Genomic DNA, 23,756 nt, shown 5'->3' with positions numbered 1-23,756 from the left:
ATTTATTTTGCTCTTTTGCACCCCAGTATCTCTACTTGCACATCTACCATTCCCGTGTCGTAATTGCTATATTGTAAATACTTCGCCACCATGGCCTATTTATTGCCTTACCTCCCTAATCTTACCTCATTTGCACTCACTGATATAGATATATATATATATATATATATATATATATATATTTATTTGCTGTATTATTGACGGAATGTTTGTTTATTCCATGTGTAACTGTGTTGTTGTTTGTGTCGAACTGCTGTGCTTTATCTTGGCCAGGTCGCAGTTGTAAATGAGAACTTGTTCTCAACTAGCCTACCTGGTTAAATAAAGGTGAAATAAAAAAATCACACACACACTAGAAGAACCAAAACATTGACTCCAGTCTCTTAAGACATTCTGGGTTTGGGAGATCCAACCAGAGACCCAAAACCATATTGTTAAAACGCCTTCCTCTCCTTCCCTCGGTTTTCCTCTTCATCCTACAGGACCAATTACAGTTGTGGTTTAGATGAACTTCCACGTCATAAACCCTTTGGTCTCGCTCTCTCATCATTTCCTCCAGCACTAGTTTACACAATGACTTAAATCACCCTACTCAGAAAGAGGTGACCACTATAACCCCACTTTCCCTAAATCCTGCCCTCTCTCCCTTCCTCCACATCTTCCATCTCTGGCTCTATCAGTTAGTTGTAAGTATGACATGGTGTCTAGCGTGTGGAGGTTGCCTGGAATGTTGATCCTTTGCTCTCTCCTCTGACTGTTCCAAGTAATTGCTAACATGTTGAGGGTGCGTGTGAGAGACAGAGCAAATGGTGTGTTTGTGTGTGTGAAGAGGGAGCAAGAGCGAGCAATCGCGAGAACTGCTTTTTTGTAGGAAGGGAGGGGGGGGGGGGGGACCAAGTGTGTGTGTGAACAGTAGGGTTCTGACAGGGCCATGTTTGCAGTAAACCTTCTACAACTGTGCTAAAGCATCCTCTCCCTGATCCCTCTATTATCTCCTCCTCTCTCTGTTCTTTCGGGAGATGGATGTGTTGTGTGTTTGGGGGTTTTGGAAGCGGACTGGGAAAGTCTGAAGGCCAGATGGGACATTGGAAGCTGGAAATGTCAGGCTGGGAAATGCATAGTCTATGAAAAAATATTAATAAAATAGCTTCCAAATATGGCCTCTCTTCCAGGTGCTGCTATCCATCAGACAGAACACTGACATATAGATGGAACCTGCTCCATCAATCATAGCTGGGCATAACAGGTACACAAATCTGATGACTTCAATCAAAATGAAGGGGAAAGACTGAGGCCATACAGCCATATATATATATATATATACACACAGTACTAGTCAAAAGTTTGGACACACATATTTAAGGTTTTTTATTTTTACTATCGTCTATACTGTAGAATAATAGTGAAGATATCAAAACTATGAAATAACACATGGAATCATGTAGTAACCAAAAAGTGTTAAACAAATCAAAATATATTTCATATTTGAGATACTTCGAAGTAGACACCCTTTGCCTTGATGACAGCTTTGCACACTCTTAGGTCAGTTAGGATCACCACTTTATTTTAAAGAATGTGAAATGTCAGAATAATAGTTTAGAGAAAGATTTATTTCAGCTTTTATTTCTTTCATCACATTCCCAGTGGGTCAGAAGTTTACATACACTCAATTAGTATTTGGTAGCATTGCCTTTTAACTTGGGTCAAACGTGTCGGGTAGCCTTCCACAAGCTTACAATAAGTTGGGTGAATTTTGGCCCATTCCTTCAGACAGAGCTGGAGTAATAACTAAGTCATATTTGAAGGCATCCTTGCTCACACACGCTTTTCCAGTTCTGCCCACAAATTGTCTATAGGATTGAGGTCAGGGATTTGTGATGGCCACTCCAATACCTTGACTTTGTTGTCCTTAAGCCATTTTGCCACGACTTTGGAAGTATGCTTGGGGTCATTGTCCATTTGGAAGACACATTTGAGACCAAGCTTTAACTTCCTGACTGATGTCTTGAGATGTTGCTTCAATATGTCCACATAATTTACCTCCTCATGATGCCATCTATTTTGTGAAGTGCACCAGTCCCTCCTGCAGCAAAGCACCTCCACAACATGATGCTGCCACCCCTGGTGCTTCACGGTTTGGATGGTGTTCTTCGGATTGCAAGCCTCCCCCTTTTTCCTCCAAGAATAACGATGGGCATTATGGCCAAACAGTTCTATTTTATTTCATCAGACCAGAGGACATTTCTCCAAAAAGTATGACCTTTGTCCCGATGTACAGTTGCAAACCGTAGTCTGGCTATTTTATAGGCGGTTTTGGAGCAGATTCTTCCTTGCTGAGCGGCCTTTCAGGTTATATTGATATAGGACTCCTTTTACTGTGGATATAGATACTTTGTACCCGTTTCCTCCAGCATCTTCACAACGTCCTTTGCTGTTGTTCTGGGATTGATTTGCACTTTTCGCACCAAAGTACGTTCATCTCTAGGTGACAGAACATGTCTCCTTCCTGAGCGGTATGACGGCTGCGTGGTCCCAAGGTGTTTATACTTGCGTACTATTGTTTGTACAGATTAATGTGGTACCTTCAGGCATTTAGAAATTACTCCAAAGGATGAACCAGACTTGTGGAGGTCTACAATTTTTTTGAGGTCTTGGCTGATTTCTTTTGATTTCCCCATGATGTCAAGCAAATAGGCACTGAGTTTGAAGGTAGGCCTTGAAATACATCCACAGGTACTCCTCCAATTGACTTAAATTATATAAATTAGCCTAATCAGAAGCTTCTAAAGCCATGACATCATTTTCTGGAATTTTCCAAGTTGTTTAAAGGCAGTCAACTTAGTGTATGTAAACTTCTGACCCACTGGAATTGTGATACAGTGAATTATAAGTGAAATAATCTGTCTGTAAACAATTGTTGGAAAAATTACTTGTGCACAAAGCAGATATCCTAACCGACTTGCCAAAACTATAGCTTGTTAACAAGAAATTTGGGGAGTGGTTGAAAAATGAGTTAATGACTTCAACCTAAGTGCATGTGAACTTCCGACTTCAACTGTATGTTATATCGCTATATATGACTTAGGAATGTATATAAAATAAAAATAAATCTCACTACTCAAATAGTATTATTCATTTTTGCCAAATACGTGTGGTTATTAAATTGTGTGTTTTTAATAACCTGAGCACTGATGTGCGAGGGAGAGGCTGGCGCTCTATTGCTGCAGCCGGAAGTTATATAGAGCAGTGTGTGTAGCGAGCAGACGGAGAGAGAGACCCCCAAGGCAACTCTGCTACATCCAAGACTAGCTAACTTGTAGCAGCCAGTGTTCTTTATCATCCCATATAACAAAAGATGTGTAGAACTAAAACAACAGACCACAGCCTGTCGTTTCCAATGGGAGCTAATTAAATCAGTTTGCAGAACAAGCAACGAGGTGGGCAGAGCAACGCATGAGGTAGCGAGATCCTGTTGGCGTATTTGAATATTTCCGTTAGGGAACGACTACTCTGAATTCGCCCTTGCACACCTAAACGACGCAATATTCTGAAACATTGGCAAAGGGTAAAGTCTACAAAACCTAGTCCACTGTTCGTAACAGATTGTAGTTCATAAAGCTAGCTAGGCTTTTGAGGTCACATGCTGCGCATTCTCCCCAACTACATTCAATTAAACAGCCTACCTGTTGGTTGCTCGTTGTAGCCTACTCCTTCTGCTAACTTTTAATTGCATAATTTTATTCCGTCTTGTATTTATTTCATTAGTGAACTATCACTCCACTTAATTTTGAAAAATACTTCCCAGTGTTAAAAAGCAGGTTAAAATAGGCCTCTATACTTTTTTGCTCTTGCTAAATGAATACACAAGTATTCAAATACGAACATCAGTTTGGATATTTGACTAACCGTGCACATCCCTAATACGTCTCTACCACTTTAACATTTAGTTAACTTTAACCCTGGTTGATAGCAGCAGCGATAACACAATCCCTCTCATTCATGATTGTCAGACAGTAGCCAGAACAGCTTCACTTGTTTCTCACAAGTGTAGCATGGGTTGTGAGTTCCGCAAACAGACATGACCTTAACCAAACAAACGTTAGAGATGATCAATTATGGGCATTACCGATAATGGGGAATTGAGACAGCAAACAATGCACACATTGTTTCATAACTTCAATGAATATGCACAAAATGGCGAGCGAGCACATTCTGGAGCCACACTCCCCTTATTCTTGGACCATGAGACTTGCGTCTCATGTCCCATAAAAAAATATATATTTGCGACTGCTGGACTAAAAGAATCTTGGTTGACCAACAGCCTATCGACCAAACAATTGACCAGTCGACTAAATGGGGACAGCCCTAATACAGTAATACCCTAACAGAGAGAAAGGGCGAGATGTTGAGTGTCTCTTGTCCCGTTACTTCTCCATTAACAGCTCATGTGTGTGTAAGTGATCGGGAGTATATGGCTGAGAGAGAAGCAGAGGTTTGTGGCCAAAGTCATAGGTCAGCTGCCTATTAATAATCATTAGCAAGGTGAGCAGCCAGAGAGACTGATGGAGGTCACTGTTTCCATCATGTAAGGCTGGGAGAGGGAGACAGGCCAGGGCAGTTCCAGAACATACTGGCACAGTTACAACACACACCACTAAGCTAGTTTTCCTTTGTCTGGGGTTGGACATTGCGACATCTGTTAGGGGATACACGAACCATCCACTGTGGTGCCTGAGCCAAAAATACTTCTCTTTTTATTAAATTTAGTTGAGAAGGGGGAGAAAGGGAAAGAAAGGGTTGAGATTTCTAACTGGCTGTGTTTTCTGCTTTCCCAAGTCTGTCCATCTTCCCTCACCTCTGTCACCACCCATTATCTACTACAGCTTCAATACTGACCCAGAAAGAGGGAGGAGAGGACAGAAAAGGGACAGCGAGAGAGCAAGTCAGAAGAGAGGTACAACAGTGTTACATCCATACTATACTGTAGGTGATTGTTGGGGCGGAGTGTTCTGGAGACAGCCAGGAAGAGGAGTAGTGCATGTCCCACTTCTTCCAGATCCAACTCTCCATCTAACAGTCAGTCTGTATTTACCTCCCTCGCCAGCTATGCGTCTCTGGGTGTGTTGTGCAGGTCGGAGTTGATTTGGTTTAATCGGCTCTGGGTGGACTGAGATTTAATCTGGCCTGGATGTCTTACTGAAAGAGACACTTCTCTTCAGCTTTTCAGAAACATTTTGTTAAGTTACAGCCTTATTCTAAAATGTATTAAATAAATGTTTTTCCTCATCAACCTACACACAATACCTCATAATGACAAAGTGAAACCGGTTATAATTTTTTTCAAATCGATTAAAAATAAAAAAAAAACAGAAATACCTTATTTACATAAGATTTTCAGACCCTTTGCTATGAGACTTAAAATTGAGCTCAGGTGCATCCTGTTTCCATTGATCATCCTTGAGGTGGTTCTACAACTTGATTGGAGTCCACCTGTGGTAAATGCAATTGATTGGACATGATTTGGAAAGGCACACACCTGTCTATATAAGGTCCCACAGTTGACAGTGCTTGCCTGAGCAAAAACCAAGCCATGAGGTCGAAGGAATTGTCCGTAGATCTCCGAGACAGGATTGTGTCGAGGCACAGATCTTGGGAAGGGTACCAAAATATTTCTGCAGCATTGAAGGTCCCCAAGAACACAGGGGCCTCAATCATTCTTAAATGGAAAAAGTTTGGAACCACCAAGACTCTTCCTAGAGCTGGCCTCTCGGCCAAACTGAGCAATCGGGGGGGGGGGGGGGGGGGGGGGGCTTTTACTGAGGAATGGCTTCCATGACATCCCCCTTGAAATTTGGCAAAATGCACCTAAAGGACTCTGACCATTAGAAACAAGATTCTCTGATGAAACCAGAGATCCTTGATGAAAACCTGCTCCAGAACAATCAGGACCTCAGACTGGGGTCAAGGTTCACCTTCCAATAGGACAACGACACTAAGCACACAGCCAAGACAACAAGTCTCTGAATGTCCTTGAGTTGCCCAGCCGGAGCCCAGACTTGAACCCGATCAAACAACTTTGGAGAGACCTTAAAATAGCTCTGCGGCAAAGCTCCCCATCCAACCTGACAGAGCTTGAGGGGATCTGTAGAGAATAGGAGAATTTTCATTATGAGCTATTGTGTGTAGATTGATGGGAAAAAAAAAACAGAAAAAAAACAAAAAACTTCCATCCATTTTAGAATAAGGATGTAACTAAATGTGTTAAAATTCGAGGTCTGAATACTTTCCAAATGCACTATAGTGCACTTCTTTTGACAATAGCCCTTGTTGACAGTAGGGCACTAAATAGGCAATAAGGTGCCAGTTGGGAGGTAGTCTGCAGCTGACTCAGTAGAGAGCTGTTTACATTCTGCCCCTTGCTACAGACAGGCACTTCCTGTAGGCCTTCACTAGGTGTTAGGACATAGAGTACAGGCCACTGATAGGTCTGGTCTGGATGATCTACTGTTGTGTTTTACTTAGTGTACAGACAGAGAGTGGGAGAGACAGAATGTAATGACAGGTAGTGTATTGGTTTGTATGGAGTTAAAAAGGTACAGTAAAACTCCTCTCTCTCACAACCTGGAATGTCTTTCCTCTGGTGTTCTAGTTCTAAGAACCACCACAGAGGGGGACAAAATGACCCTAAAGCATAGAGGGGGAGAGACAGATGGAGTAAAAAAACAGTGACACTCAGGGGAGAGAGAGCAAGAGTGCAAGCATGATGGATGAGAGAGAGAGAAACGTGCATGTGAGAAAGAGAGAACAGAAAATCGAGATGAGGTCCATCCTGTAATACTACCTGTCACATTCCAGACACCTCTGCCCCTGCAGTGTCTCAGAGGGAGCCTGATAATGGCACAATATGGGCATGGATGAAGGAGCTGCAAAACTACAAAAATATAAAACGCAACATGCAACAATTTCAAAGATTTTATTGAGTTACATTTCACATAACGAAATTAGTCAAATGAAACACGGGACCAACACTTCACGTGTTGCGTTTATATTTTTGATCAGTATAGCTGCCTTGAGAGAGTGATGTGTGTGTGTGTGTGTGTATGCTTTTCATCCAACCTTTTTATGCGAGTAAAGTACATGTCGGATAAAGAAAAGTCACAGGCCTGATGAAAACTTTCCAAATGTAGACAAAACATACTAGACAAGGTGGGATCTTTTTGTGTCTGTAAAATGAATCATGCGAGAAATGTCAGTGTAAACGTTTTTATGCGCAAATAGATATAATCATCATATTGAAGTAAACTTGAAGTCACACGATGACGTGTGGTCCTTCCACTACGACTAGTCGAGAAAGCATGCCGTTTAACAGGCTACAGATATGAATGATGCACTTTCACCAACCTGTGAAATTCAAGGTGATGAGCTTGATGCTCCTTTCAATAAATATCAAGGATATTTTTCTGTTGACATGATAATCAATGCATGGCTGCAGTTTGACAAATAAAAATAATAATAATAATAATAATAATATTCTCATAATGTAGGCCAGGGGTACTCAACATGTCTAGAGTCTGCTGGTTTTCTGTTCCAGCTCATAATTAATTGAACCTGCCTGGTGTGCCAGGTCCAAATCAGTCCCTGATTAGAGGGGAACAATGAAAACAAGCAGTGGAACTGACTTCGAGGTCCAGAGTTGACTTTGAGGGATGTAAGCTACACGTGCGCTCTAGCCAAAAGCACGCAGATAGGAGTTGAAAATGCGATTGAAACCCATTTAACTTGTATTTTTTATTCGGTACCTGGGAATTTAATCTGAAAAAGGTATTATGTGCACTACTGTACATCATCATATACAGCCATTCATCTGCAACAAGTCAATTTGATGGAAACATCTCTGCTGGGAATACGCACATATTGTCTTTATGTGGATTTTAGAACATACACTACTGTTCAAAAGTTTGGGGTCACTTAATTTTTGTTTTTGAAGGAAGCGCACATTTTTTTGTCCATTAAAATAACATTAAATTGATCAGAAATACAGTGTAGACATTGTGAATAGCTGGAAACGGCAGATTTTTTTTATGGCCCATTATCAGTAACCATCACTCCTGTGTTCCAATGGCACGTTGTGTTAGCTAATCCAAGTTTATAAGTTTAAAAGGCTAATTGATCATTAGAAAACCCTTTTGGAATTATGTTAGCACAGCTGAAAACTTGTTTTGATTAAAGAAGCAGTAAAACTGGCCTTCTTTAGACTAGTTGAGTATCCGGAGCGTCAGCATTTGTGGGTTTTATTACAGGGTCAAAATAGCCAGAAACAACTAACTTTCTTCTGAAACTCGTCAGTCTATTCATGTTCTGAGAAATGAAGGCTATTCCATGTGAGAAATTGCCAAGAAACTGAAGATCTCGTACAACGCTGTGTACTACTCCCTTCACAGAACAGCTCAAACTGGCTCTAACCAGAATAGAAAGAGTAGTGGGAGGCCCGGGTGCACAACTGAGCAAGAGGACAAGTACATTAGAATGTCTAGTTTGAGAAAACGACGCCTCACAAGTCCTCAACTGGCAGCTTCATTAAATAGTACCCTCAAAACACTAGTCTCAATGTCAACAATGAAGAGGCGACTCCGGGATGCTGTCCTTCTGTCCAGTGTCTGTTCTTTTGCCCATCTTAATCTTTTATTTTTATTGGCCAGTCTGAGAGATGGGTTTTCTTTGCAACTCTGCCTTGAAGGCCAGCATGCCTGAGTCGCCTCTTCACTGTTGACGTTGAGGCTGGTGTTTTGCGGGTACTATTTAATGGCGCTGCCAGTTGAGGACTTGAGGCGTTTCTAAGTGAACCCAAACTTTGAACGGTAGTGTGTGTATGCGTGTATGTATAAAATGTCACCAATTGGATGGAAACCTAGCTAATGAATTCTATATTTTTTTTTAAATCTCTGAATTTCCTGGAATTTCATTGGAACTGACCCCAACCCTGGTGTGCTACTACCTTCAGCAATAAATACACTTTTTTTGAAAGAGTTCCATTGTCCTTCACATTTTGCTGAACCTCCTCTTTCCTTCAGTTTGCTCCTTACATTTTTGGGTTGGAAAGTGAGGTAACGGCAGTGATCCCTTCCTTTTGTGTGTGTGTGTGTGTGTGTGTGTGTGTGTGTGTGTGTGTGTGTGTGTGTGTGTGTGTGTGTGTGGAGAGCTTGAAGATGCTAAAGCCATTAACAGGGCAGTGAGTATACAGGATACAGAACCTGGTTGCGCTGTCAGGGGAATCTGCTGTTGGACTAACACACAGCCAGTGAAATAAAGAAAAGCACTCTACGCAGACACTTCTCACACAGTACTGGCTCAGCTCCCCAACATACACTGACACAAACAGGCTCCCTTTCACAGTATCCACACTAGAGGTCGACCGACTATGATTTTTCAACGCCGATACCGATTATTGGAGGACCAAAAAAGGCGATGGCGATTTTTTTTTTTTAAACGGCCAATTCTTATTTATTTGTAATAATGACAATTACAACAATCCTGAATGAACACTTATTTTAACTTAAATATAATAAATCAATACAAATAAATAATGAAACATGTTCAATTTGGTTTAAATAATGTAAAAACAAAGTGTTGGAGAAGAAAGTAAAAGTGCAATATGTGCCATGTAAGAAAGCTAACGTTTAAGTTCCTTGCTCAGAACATGAGAACATATGAAAGCTGGTGGTTCATTTAAACATGAGTCTTCAATATTCCCAGGTAAGAGGTTTTAGGTTGTAGTTATAGTATTTATAGGACTATTTCTCTCTATACCATTTGTATTTCATATCCCTTTGACAATTGGATGTTCTAATAGGTACTTTAGTATTGCCAGTGTAACAGTATAGCTTCCGTCCCTCTCCTCGCTCCTACCTGGGCTCGAACCAGGAACACATAGATAACAGCCACCCTCGAAGCAGCGTTACCCATCGTTCCACAAAAGCCGCGGCCCTTGCAGAGCAAGGGGAACAACTACTCCAAGTCTCAGAGCGAGTGACGATTGAAACGCTATTAGCGCGCACCCCGCTAACTAGCTAGCCATTTCACATCGGTTACACCAGCCTGATCTCGGAAGTTGATAGGCTTGAAGTCATAAACAGCGCAATGCTTGAAGCACAACGAAGAGCTGCTGGCAAAACGCACTAAAGTGCTGTTTGAATGAATGCTTACGAGCCTGCTGCTGACTACCATCGCTCAGTCAGACTGCTCTATCAAATATCAAATCATAGACTTAATTATAACAAAACACAGAAATACGAGCCTTTGGTCATTAATATGGTCGAATCCGGAAACTATCATTTCGAAAACAAAACGTTTAATCTTTCAGTGAAATACAGAACCGTTCCGTATTTTATCTAACGGGTGGCATCCATAAGTCTAAATATTGCTGTTACGTTGCACAACCTTCAATGTTATGTCATAATTATGTACAATTCTGGCAAATTAGTTCACAATGAGCCAGGCGGCCCAAACGGTTGTATATACCCTGACTGTGTGTGCAATGAACGCAAGAGAAGTGACAATTTCACCTGTTTAATATTGCCTGCTAACCTGGATTTATTTTAGCTAAATATGCAGGTTTAAAAATATATACTTCTCTGTATTGAGTTTAAGAAAGGAATTGGTGTTTATAGTTAGGTTTATGGTTACAGTCGTGCAACGATTGTGCTTTTTTCGCAAATGCGCTTTTGTTAAATCGTCACCCTGCGTTGCATTGATTATATGCAACGCAGGACACGCTAGATAAACTAGTAATATCATCAACCATGTGTAATTAACTAGTGATTATGATTGTTTTTTTAACGCTAGCTAGAAACTTACCTTGGCTTCTTACTGCATTCGCGTAACAGGCAGGCTCCTCGTGGAGTGCAATGAGAGGCAGGTGGTTAGAGCGTTGGAGTAGTTAACTGTAAGGTTGCAAGATTGAGTCCCCGAACTGACAAGGTAAAAATCTGTCATTCTGCCCCTGAACAGGCAGTTAACCCACTGTTCCTAGGCCGTCATTGAAAATAAGAATGTGTTCTTAACTGACTTGCCTAGTTAAATAAAAATATTAAAAAATCTGCCAAATCGGTGACCAAAAATACCGATTTTTGATTGCTATGAAAACTTGAAATCGGCCATTTCGATTAATCGGTCGACCTCTATTCCACACTACTGATCTAAGTGACAGATTTGACTCCAGGTCTGAGGATCCACAACAGCGTCATACAGGAGCCACACAGAGCCCCGGTTTCAGGGTGGGGGTGTTGGGTAGTGTTGAGTGGACTTACATAGGCCAAACTCAGAGTGTAAAATGGAGCTGTGTGTTTGAGAGAGAGGTGTTGAGAATCAAACACCAGCAGAGAGACAGAAACCACAATGGGGGTCAGAGAGAGGATATAGGATTCTGAGCAGGGCCAGGGAACTAGGGCAGAGTGGTGGGCAGGGCTGAGGGCATCAGACACCAGAGGTAAATTACATTTTCTATTTAACATACCTGTGAGCTTTGGTGTCTGGAGCCTTGTGGTGCCACGGTCTGTGTGTGCGAGTGTGTCTGGGTGTTTTGTGTGTGTGTGTGTGTGTGTGTGTGTGTGTGTGTGTGTGTTCTCGTGTCTGGAGCCTCGTGGTGCGTGTTTACAAAACCTGTCTGGCAGGAGGAGCCAGAACAGGCTTAGGATGTACAGCCAGGGGTTAAGAGGGGGGCAGTGGGGCGGGGTGGAGAGTTGGGGTCAGTCCGGGAAGGAGAAGCCAGCCAGAGCTCTCCTCGCTCAAAGAACTATCCTGTTAACACAGCCCCATCTGCAGGGAGAGGAAGTATGTCTCAGAGCCCTGCAGCACCAGGGAAGCCCAGGGGACTCAGCAGTCTGGGTGTTTAGGAAACAGCTCTGACAGAGAACAGACATCCAGACCTCCTGCAGAATGACTGAACAGCAATTTGTTCCCCAGCTCCCTGTGAGACGAGCTAGCCCTCCTACTGCTTAGTTTTAGATCATTACACAAACCCTGTTTGTCCGAGTATTGTTCTGGATGAAATTTCTGGCTTTAGTGCTAAAAAAATCTTATTGGGAATCATTCTGCCGCATGACTAATCGACTGCCTTAGGGATCATTGACGATCATTGACCATTTCCGCCAGGGCATTCACATAACGTCTACCCCAACCTGGTGTTTAAGTTGTATACTGTAAATGTCCACCGTTGGCAAGCCTGACTATTACTTCTGACTGAGGGAATGTCTGCTAGTAATTAGCTGTAAACATTTGTTGAATTCCAACCCTCTGTGTGCAAGCTACGTGTAGTCTTCACATCTTGCTTTGTTATGAATGATTCTGCTGCAAAACTATTTTCCCTTTTTAGGGATAAAATATACATGACCAGCACTCCTGGTACTTTGTTGTCAAAAATCTAATTGTTCATTGTTGGAAACAGTAAGCCATTACTTCACACCAACTCTTGTTCCTTCATCAATTGCAGAGAAGCCCAGAGGAAGTCCAGGAGTCATCCAGACAGCCAGTAGAAGTACACTATGCAGGTTGTGGTGGGGGTGAAGCAGGGAGTGTCGTGGAGCCTGTGTGCCCTGCTCTGCCTCTCTTTCTTGGAGCAGAGCCAGTGCAGGGGCTCCAGACAGGCTAGAGAAACCAAGGAATATCCCCTGCTCAGGGCCAAACGAACTCCCACAGAAGACGTCAAGAAGTGCTCCTACACCTTTCTGATTCCCCAGCAGAAGATCACAGGTCAGTGTTTAGTCTTCTGTGAAGACGTCTATTTTACACCTTGTCACGTGACTTCGAATTAATCTAATGCCCATCATCAGGCCCCATCTGTGCCAGTGCAACGGGCCCCGAGCCGGACAAGGAGCGTGTGACACGGATGGACATAGCTGACGTAAAAGAGGTGCTGTTCAAGCAGAGAAGGGAGATTGAGACCCTGCAGCTGGTGGTGGACGTGGACGGCAACATGGTGAACGAGATGAAGCTGCTCAGGAAGGAGAGCAGGAACATGAACTCCAGGGTGACCCAGCTCTACATGCAGCTGCTTCACGAGATCATCAGGAAGAGAGACAACTCTCTGGAGCTGGCCCAGCTGGAGAACCGGGTTCTCAACGTCACCTCAGAGATGCTGAAGCTAGCCTCCCGCTACAAGGTTAGAACGCCACGGTGGAACTGAAACGCAACGTGGTTAATGTTACTTTCATGTAGAGGTGAAATTGAATGAAGGAGTGTGCTAGAAGCAGAACACTGCTATAATATGGAACTTTAGAAGGCCAGCACTCACTTAATATAGCTGGGGACAATATTTAGATGTGCCTATAGCACATGTAATGTTGCTAACATCTGTTAGAAATATATCAAGACACTTCTGGTTTTTATGTTAACTTCTCTCTCCTGCCACAAGGAGCTGGAAGGGCGTTTTGCAGCGATGGCGGGGGTGGTGAACAACCAATCTGTGCTGATCGCTGCGTTGGAGGAGCAGTGTCTGCGGACCCTGGGGCGCAGTGAGATGCAGGTGGTCCCCCCGCTGGTCCAGGTGGTCCCAGAGAACATCCCCGTCAACAGCCGCTTCACCAACGAGATACAGAGGGATCACAACAACCGGGCATTCCCACGGGGGTCACGCATGGACTCCCCCACCGCCTCTCCATTTGGACTCAACCCGCCGCCACCGCAGGGCACGCTCACCTCAGAAGGTACGTACCAAATAACCCCGGGAGGGGTGGTTAGCGTTAATGAGACAAAGACTGAATAATTGTGTCCATTTACCAGAGCATGTCGAGTTGGTTGGAAGCAGTACTGGTATGGCAATTTCTGAATTAGGCAGAAGCTAAACTCACAGTAGGCCGGGCAGACATTTCACATGTCTAATTGTCAGAGACGCTAAATTAGAATTGCGGCGGCCAATGGTGCATGTAATTTGGTGAACGCCTGGTGAAAGGGGAAACGGTCTGGACAATGGGCCGGCTGTGGTCCAGTGGGTTCATCCCTGGCAGGACAGACAGCGCAGTGAGATCACACATTCCTCTCAGTGCCTCTGGGACAGCTGGACTGGCTATAACCTACTGCTGGCGCGCGTGCTTGTGTATATGGAGTGAGTTCTAGAGAATTACACTGGGACCGGAGAGTATCTGTTAATCTGAGCTCTGGGAGTAAATATGTATTTCTGGGCGTATGGCTGGACTAAACTCAGTGCTGGCTTAAATGGGCCTTTGTGAGGATTGGCAGATATACAAACTGAGATAAAGAACTGCAGTGTAACACTGAGCAGGCACTCAGTGGCAAACACACAACACATTCACACAGCTGGCTGGTCAGAGCCAGGCTATAACCTGACCTCTGGCTGGATGATGCAAGCATATTCTGGCGTACGAGCCAGGCATACATACAGTGGGGATAAAGACAGCTCTACCTGCAGTTAATCACTGATCAGACACCCACACCACTGAAAACAGAACATAAAAAGGCCAATAAATGAAATATATATATATATAAAGTCCACACACACCTTGCATAGTCTTTTCATTTATGTTTAAGATATCATCTAAAACAGGATAAAAAAAAAAAGTTGCATCTTGATCTACACAACCTACATTTTCAAAGCGAAAGCAAAATGACAGAACATTTTCCAAAATACTAAGAAATACAAATGAAGCATGTATTGTTTGCATATATGTCTTCACACTCCAGTGTTAATACTTGGTGGAAGCATCTTAAGCAGACATTACTGCTCTGAATAAGATTCTACCAACCTTTCACAACTCCTATGGCAACATATATCCACTTCGCGGCTGAGCCGGTTGCTCCAAGACGTTTCCACTTCACAATAACAAGACATTTGGCGAATTGACTTGTTGGAATGATGGCAACCCATGGCAGTGCCACGTTGAAAGTTACTGACCTCTTCAGTAAGGCCATTCTATTTGTCTATGGAGACTGAATGGGCGTGTGCTCGATTCTATACACCTGTCAGCAACAGGTGTGGCTGAAAAGTTGAATCTACATACTTTTGTATATATAGTGTATGCTCCGAGATTCATCCGACAGCATTGAGTTTACCACATCAGTCACCGGCTTCAATAATAAGTGCATTGACGACGACGTCCCCACAGTGACCATACATATCCCAACCAGAAGCCAGGGATTACAGACAACATCCACACTGAGCTAAATGCTAGAGCTGCCGCTTTCAAGGAGCAGGACACTGATCTGGACGCTTATAAGAAAATCCTGCATCTGTGTGATCACGCTCTTCTTAGCCAATATTAATTAGGACTACCTGACATGATGACTCCTTGCTGTCCCCAGTCCACCTGGCCGTGCTGCTGCTCCAGTTTCAACTGTTCTGCCTTATTATTATTGGACCATGCTGGTCATTTTATGAACATTTGAACATCTTGGCCATGTTCTGTTATAATCTCCACCCGGCACAGCCAGAAGAGGACTGGCCACCCCACATAGCCTGGTTCCTCCCTAGGTTTTGGCCTTTTTAGGGAGTTTTTCCTAGCCACTGTGCTTCTACACCTGCATTGCTTGCTGTTTGGGGTTTTAGGCTGGGTTTCTGTACAGCACTTTGAGATATCAGCTGATGTACGAAGGGCTATATAAATACATTTGATTTGATTCATTAGTAAGACCTTTAAAGAGGTCAACATTCACAAGGCCGCAGGGCCGGATGGGTTACCAGGATGCGTACTCAGAGCATGCGCTGACCAGCTGGCAAGTGTCTTACCTGACATTCTCAACCTCTCTCTGACCCAGTCTGTAACACCTACAATGTTTCAAGCAGACCACCCTATGTCCAAGAACACAAGGTAACCTGCCTAAATGACATTCGCCCTGTAGCTCTCATCTGTAGCCATGAAATGCTTTGGAAGGCTGGTCATGGCTCACATTAACACCATTATCCCAGAAACCCTGGACACACTCAAATTCACATATCACCCCAAAAGATGATGCAATCTCTATTGCACTCCACACTGCCCTTTCCCGCCTGGACAAAAGGAACACGTGAGAAGGCTGTTCATTGACTACAGCTCAGCATTCAACACCATAGTGCCCTCCAAGTTCATCACTAAACTAAGGACCCTGGGATTAAACACCTCCCTCCAACTGGATTTTGAACTTCCTGATTGGCCTCCCCCAGGTGGTGAGGGTAAGGAACACATCCACCACGCTGACCCTCGAGATAGGGGAGTAGCTTAGTCCCCTCCTGTGCTCCCTGTTCACCAACGACTGCGGATGACTCCAACATCATAAAGTTTGCCGACAACATGATGGTGGTAGGCCTGATCACCGATGAGAGCCTATTAGGGAGGTCAGAGACCTGGCAGTGGTGCAGGACAACCACCTCTCCCTCAACATCAGCAAGACAAAAGAGCTGATCGTAGACTACAGGAAAGGAGAGCTGAGCACTCCCCCATTTACATCGACGGGGCTGTAGTGGAGCGGGTCGATAGATTCAAGTTACTCGGTGTCCACATCACATCACCTATCATTGTCCAAACACACCAACACAGTTGTGAAGAGGGCACAACAATGACTCTTCCCCCTCAGGTGGCTGAAAAGATATGGCATTGGCCCTAAGAATCTCCTAAAGTTCTACAGCAGCATCGAGAGCATTTTGACTGGCTACATCACCGCTTGGTATGGCAACTGCTTGGCATCTGACTGCAAGGCGCTACAGAGGGCAGTGCGTGTGGCCCAGTACATCACTGGGGCCGAGCTCCCTGCCACCCAGGACCTCTATACCAGCCAGTATCAGAGGAAGGACCAAAAAATTGTAAAAAGACTCCAGTCACCCACGTCATAGACTGTTCTCTCTGCTACCGCATGGCAAGCGGTACAGGAGTGCCAAGTCTTGGACCAAAAGGCTCCTTAACAGCTTCTATCTCCAACTCATAAGACTGCTGAACTATTAATAAAATGGCCACCCAACAATTTACATTGACACCCACCCATTTGTTTTTACACTGCTGCTACTCACTGTTTATTATCTATGCATAGTCACTTTACCGCTACCTACATGTACAAATGACCTTGACAAACCGGTACCCCCTGTATAAAGCCTCGTTATTGTGTTAGTTATTTTTTGTTTTTTTACTGTAGTTTATTTAATAAATATTTTCTTAAACAACAATGCAGTTCAATAAATAAAGTTAAGGGCTTGTAAGTAAACATGTAAGGTCTACTACACCTGTTGTATTTGACGCATGTGCCGAATAAAGTTTGATATGATTTGATTAACTTTTTGGCCTAAATTAAAAACCAATACAACACAGAGTGAAACCCTCAGAATTTTCAAGTATTTTGGTGGCAGCATCATGTTATGGGTATGCTCGTCATTGGCAGGGACTGGGGAGTTTGTAAAAATCAATATGAAAGGAGTAAAGCACATGTAAAAAGGAAAAGCCCTCAGACTTCTGAAAACTTAACCCTGGGAGAGTTTTATTTTTCATCGAAACAATTACACACATTTGAATGCTGAATGTTCCTGAGTGGTCTCGTCTCAAATCAGAGCCAAAGTTTGAATATTACTGTCCATCAATGATTCCCAACCAAATTTACTGAGCTTGAGCAATTTGAACAAAAACAAAATGGACATCATACTAAGAGTTGTGAAAACTTGGTATATTATTATTCAAAAAGATTCACAGCTCTAAAAGACTGCCAATGGTACTTCCACTAAAAATTAACTCTGGGTGTGAAGACATAAGCAATTAAGAAATATATTAATGTTTTTACAGTGGTGTAAAGTAAAAAATACTTTAAAGTACTACTTAAGATGTTTTTTCGGGGGTATTTGTACTTTTTAGATATTTTACTCCACTACATTCCTAATGGAAATAATGTACTTTTTACTCCATACATTTTCCCTCAATCAAAAGTATGTTACATTTAGAAAGCTTAGGACAGGAAAATGGTCAAATACACACACTAATCAAGAGAACGTCCCTATTCATCCCTATTCCCTCTGATCTGGCGGACTCACTAAACAAACACTTTGTTTGTAAATGATGTCTGAGTGTTGTTGTGCCCCTGGCTATCCATAACATTTTTAAACAAGAAAATCATGCCGTCTGCTTTGCTTAATATAAGGAATGTGAAATACTTTGACTTTTACTCACTATTTTACTGGGTGACTTTCACTTTTATTTGAGTAATTTTCTATTAAGGTATCTTTACTTTTAATCAAGTAGGACAATTGGGTACTTTTCCACAATTGTTTTTTTTGTAAATTTTTGAACAAATTTCCTCTAACTTTCTTTTACTTTGAAAATGCTGAGTAGGTTGTGTAGAGGAAAAATCCCTTTTTAGAAATAATTTAAGGAAGCAAAATGTGAAGACTGGGCAAAGGGTTGGGACTATGCACTGTACACTATACCTATTCAAATCCTAGATTACAAGCCTAGATTACAGTCAGAAGACCTAATCAGCTGGAGAAAGCTGAGAGACCCGAATCAACTAACTCTCTCCTGACTAGTGCCCACAAAAACACATCTCCAATGTGAGCAAGATCATTTTCAGCATGAAACCAATTTGCAGGGTGATAATACTTCTTGGAAATACCTCTGAAAGATAGGGAAAGAGCATTTTATTATGACTGGAGATTTGACCGTGGTGGTTTGAAGACCGCAGAGCGGGTTTAAACAAACAGATGGCTGACAATGAACTTACTGCAACTGTCACTCACTAGAATAATGAGCTAGGGCTATGTCCTGGGGAAATAGTGAGGTGAAACTGAGAAGACAGATGGAGCATTTGATTACGGAGGAAAGAAGAATCTCTGGTCGGTCTTTGGGTAAAGTGTAATGGCGAGGAAAGTCAGACTAATCTCGAGGTCAAACTGCCACTACCTGTCTCTAAATGGGCAACTCTCAGGCCTGCTGTGGGCCAGCTGGCGTCTGTCTTATATAAACCCTTCAGCTGGGAGTACTGTAGGGCCACAGCTACTGTGCCAGGTCAATAGGTAGGGCTGTGAACATTAAAGCATTAAAATGTTTCAACAAAGTTGGGATACTTAACATTAAGAAAAAACCCTAACCGAAAAACGTTTCATAACCCCACCCTTAAAATCACAGTGCATTTATCGCAAAACATTTGTGTTATAGTCGATAGGCTATAAAATGGACATTTGTGTAATTCAAATAAAACCAGAGAGGAAGAGGTGAACTTCAGGCAACTTTGGTTAATTTGCAAGGCAAGAAATTGCGAGATGCAGATTACCCCATCCTCTCTCTCCCCCTTGGGCAGGCCTGCCTGCAAGGTCTCTTTGCTAATGATGCAAGTGTGTGTTCAGTCTTTGGTCTGTTGCATGCAGAATATTCTATCCTATTCATGGCACTGATGTCACCGGGATACAGAGGTATCTTCGGGACAGTCTTGCGAGTACCAGGTAGCCTACTAATTTTTGCCTCATAATATGAAATTACAGTAGGCTATCTATCGGTAGCCTTTATTGATGACCCTTTTCAGACATAATGGAATGTGGCCCCCTGAAAGTGCCTCGCCTACACCATGTTTATTTGTCCGTCAGGGTAGTTGCTGGAAGGCTACACTATGGATATTTAAACGCCGACAAAACCTTCTTTGTAATATTTCAGTTTTGGAGAATCTCTTACACAATGCGTTAGTTATTTATAGTAATCCTAGGTGTAAAATGGTAAATAATGGATATTTCTCAGGAAGTATTAAAATTGTCAAGAGGAGTAAAACAATTGTCCACTATCAACATGTTCAAAAGTTTGGGGTCACTTAGAAATGTCCTTATTTTTGAAAGTAAAGCAAAAAAAAAAAAAAAAAGTCCATTAAAATAACATCAAATTGATCAGAATTACAATGTAGACACAATTAACTCTGTAAATGACTATCGTAGCTGGAAACGGCTGATTGTTAATGGAATATCTACATTGGCGTACAGAGGCCCATTATCAGCAACCATCACTCCTGTGATCCAATGGCATGTTGTGTTAGCTAATCCAAATGTATAATTTTAAAAAGGCTAATTGATCATTAGAAAATCCTTTTGCAATTATGTTAGCACAGGTGAAAACTGTTGTTCTATGACATAATATTGAAGGTTGTGCAATGTAACAGCAATATTTAGACTTAGGGTGGCCGCCCGTTCGATAAAATACGGAACGGTTCTGTATTTCACTGAAAGAATAAATGTTTTGTTTTCTAAATTAGTTTCCGGATTTGACCATATTAAATGGCCAACGGCTCATATTTCTGTGTTTATTATATTATAATTAAGTCTATGATTTGATATTTGACAGAGCAGTCTGAGCGGTGGAAGACAACATCAGGCTAGTAAGCATTCATTCAAACTTACCTGCGTTTGCCAGCAGCTCAAAGCAATGATTGAAGCACAGCGCTGTTGATGACTTCAAGCCTATCAACTCCTGAGATTAGGCTGGCAATACTAAAGTGCCTATTAGAACATCCAATAGTCAAAGGTATATGAAATACAAATGGTAGAGAGAGAAATAGTCCTGTGTCATAATTCCAATAATAATTCCAATCTAAAACTTCTTAACTGGGAATATTGAATAAGTCGGAATATTGAACAACCAGCTTTCATATGTTCTCAGCAAGGAACTTAAACATTAGCTTTTTAAATGGCACATATTGCACATTTACTTTCTACTCCAACACTGTGTTGTTGCATTATTTAAACCAAATTGAGCATGTTTCATTATTTATTTGGGACTAAATAGATTTTATTTATGTATTATATTAGGTTAATGGACTGCACCAGATTTGCCAGTTCTTGCTGTGAGATGTTACCCCACTCGTCCACCAAGGCACATGCAAGTTCCCGGACATTTCTGGGGGAATGGCCCTAGCCCTAACCCTCCGATCCAACAGGTCCCAGACATGCTCAATGGGATTGAGATCCGGGCTCTTCGCTGGCCATGGCAGAACACTGAGAGTCCTGTCTTGCAGGAAATCATGCACAGAATGAGCAGTATGACTGGTGGAATTGTCATGCTGGAGGGTCGTGTCAGGATGAGCCCGCGGGATGGGTACCACACGAGGGAGGACGTCTGTGCCCTGTAACGCACAGCGTTCAAATTGCCTGCAATGACAAGCTCAGTCCGATGATGCTGTGACACACTGCTCCCAGACCATGACGGACCCTCCACCTCCAAATCGATCCCGCTCCAGAGTACAGGCCTCGGTGTAGCGCTCATTCCTTCGACGATAAACGCAAATCCGACCATCCTGGTGAGACAAAACCACGACGCGTCAGTGAAGAGCACTTTTTGCCAGTCTGCGTGATCCAGCGACGGTGGGTTTGTGCCCATATGTGATGATGTTGCCTGTGATGTCTGGTGACAACCTGCTTTAACAACAGGCCTACAATCCCTCAGTCAAGCCTCTCTCAGCGTATTGAGGACAGTCTGAACACTGATGAAGAGATTGTGCGTTCTTATGGTAACTCGGGCAGTTGTTGCCATCCTGTACCTGTCCCGAAGTTGTAATGTTCGGATGTACCGATACTGTGCAGGTGTTCTTACACGTGGTCTGCCACTGCGAGGACGATCAGATGTCTGTCCTGTCCACTTGTAGTGCCGTCTTAGGCGTCTCACAGAACGGATATTGCAATTTATTACACTGGTCACATCTGCAGTCCTCATGCCTCCTTACAGCATCCCTGCAGATGAGCAGGGAAGCTGGGCATCTTTCTTTTGGTATTTTTCCAGAGTCAGTAGAAAATCCTCTTTAGTGTTCTAAGTTTTCATAACTGTGACCTTAAATTGCCTACCGTCTGTAAGCGGTTAGTGTCTTAATGACCGTTCCACAATTCCATGTTAATTGAACAAGCACGGGAAACAGTGTTTAAACCCTATACAATGAAGATCTGTGAAATTATTTGGATTTTTACTAATTATCTTTGAAAGACAGGGTCCTGAAAAAGGGAAGTTACTTTTTTTGCAGATAGATATATATACACACACACACACACACACACACACACACCCGAGTGGCGCAGTGGTCTGAGGCACTGCATGTCCGTGCAAGAGGCGTCACTACAGTCCCTGGCCCAAATCTGGCTCTAGTACATCCGGCTGTGAATGGGAGTCCCATAAGGCGGCGCAAAATTGGCCCAGTGTATTCTGGGTTTGGCTGGGGTAGGCAGTCATTAAAAATAAGAATATCCATAACCTTTTTGTGATAGGGGGCAGCATTTTCACTTTTGGATGAATAGCGTGGTCCAGAGTGAACTGCCGGCTACTCTGTCCCAGATGCGAATATATGCATATTATTATTAGTATTGGATAGAAAACACTCAGAAGTTTCTAAAACTGTTTGAATGATGTCTGTGAGTATAACTTAACTCATATGGCAGGCGAAAACCTGAGGAAAAATCCAACCAGGAAGTGGGACATTGAGGTTTGTAGTTTTTCAAAGCTTGGCCTACCGAATACACATTGAGAAATGTATAAAGTTGCACTTCCTACGGCTTCCACTAGATGGCAACCGTCTTTAGAAACTTGAATGAGGATTCTACTATAAAGGAGGGGCTCATGAGACCTCAGTTAGTGTTCTGGCAGAGTGCCTTGGTCTCATGACGTGCGCTCGACAGATTTACCACGCGTTCCAGTGCTTTTCTACAGACAAAGGAATTCTCCAGTTGGAACATTGATGTTTTATTGATGTTTTATTGATGTGTTATGTTAAAAACATCCTAAAGACTGATTCCATACATCGTTTGACATGTTTCTAAAGGACTAACGGAACTTTGAGTTTTTGTCTGGACGAAGTGCCTGCGCCTCATGAAGATGGATTACTGGGCTGAACACACTAACAACAAATGGCTATTTGGACATCAATTATGGACTTTATGGAACAAATCAGTCATTTATTGTAAAACTGGGGTGCCTTCTGATGAAGATCAAAGGTAAGTGAATATTTATGGTTTTATTTCTAACTTTGTTGACTCCAAAACGGCGGATATTCCTCTGGCTGTTTTGGGTTCTGAGCGCCGTTCTCAGATTATGCTTTTTCAGAGGGAGCTCTCAGAGTGAGTTTTTGCGCAACTGAGAAAGCCGCCATTGTTCCTCTCGCTGTTATTGAAAAACCTACACACTCGGTTGATATATTATCGAATATATACACTGCTCAAAAATAATAAAGGGAACACTTAAACACAATGTAACTCCAAGTCAAACCCCCAATAAAGGAGTGGTTCTGCAGGTGGGGACCACAGACCACTTCTCAGTTCATAAGCTTCCTGGCTGATGTTTTGGTCACTTTTGAAATGCTGGCGGTGCTTTCACTCTAGTGGTAGCATGAGACGGAGTCTACAATCCACACAAGGGGCTCAGGTAGTGCAGCTCATCCAGGATGGCACATCAATGCGAGATGTGGCAAGAAGGTTTGCGGTGTCTGTCAGCGTAGTGTCCAGAGCATGGAGGTGCTACCAGGAGACAGGCCAGTACATCAGGAGACGTGGAGGAGGCCGTAGGAGGGCAACAACCCAGCAGCAGGACCGCTACCTCCGCCTTTGTGCAAGGAGGAGCACTGCCAGAGCCCTGCAAAATGACCTCCAGCAGGCCACAAATGTGCATGTGTCTGCTCAAACGGCCCGACGTCCACAGGTGGGGGTTCTGCTTACAGCTCAACACAGTGCAGGACGTTTGGCATTTGCCAGAGAACACCAAGATTGGCAAATTCGCCACTGGCGCCCTGTGCTCTTCACAGATGAAAGCAGGTTCACACTGAGCACCTGACAAGACGTGACA

At 43.0% G+C, this 23,756-nt stretch overlaps 2 protein-coding genes across 5 annotated transcripts in view; one reads left to right on the top strand and one right to left on the bottom strand.

Moving 5' to 3' along the window:
- Positions 1-23,756, bottom strand: part of ralgps2 (Ral GEF with PH domain and SH3 binding motif 2) — a 134,526-nt gene that overhangs the window by 31,249 nt on the left and 79,521 nt on the right. The gene's annotated exons all lie outside the window — the stretch shown is intronic.
- angptl1a (angiopoietin-like 1a) overlaps positions 1-23,756 on the top strand; it is a 40,292-nt gene that overhangs the window by 5,535 nt on the left and 11,001 nt on the right. For both annotated transcript variants that reach the window (XM_021604206.2, XM_021604207.2), the window contains exons 2-4: positions 12,488-12,747; positions 12,828-13,156; positions 13,409-13,700. In XM_021604206.2, coding sequence (XP_021459881.2) covers positions 12,540-12,747; positions 12,828-13,156; positions 13,409-13,700 — 829 coding nt within the window. In that variant the 5' untranslated portion in view covers positions 12,488-12,539. The remainder of the gene's footprint in view (positions 1-12,487; positions 12,748-12,827; positions 13,157-13,408; positions 13,701-23,756) is intronic.

The sequence above is a fragment of the Oncorhynchus mykiss genome, chromosome 5 (genome assembly GCF_013265735.2).
Source record: "Oncorhynchus mykiss isolate Arlee chromosome 5, USDA_OmykA_1.1, whole genome shotgun sequence".
Taxonomy (NCBI): domain Eukaryota; kingdom Metazoa; phylum Chordata; class Actinopteri; order Salmoniformes; family Salmonidae; genus Oncorhynchus; species Oncorhynchus mykiss.
This window is presented reverse-complemented; position numbering and strand designations above follow the sequence as displayed.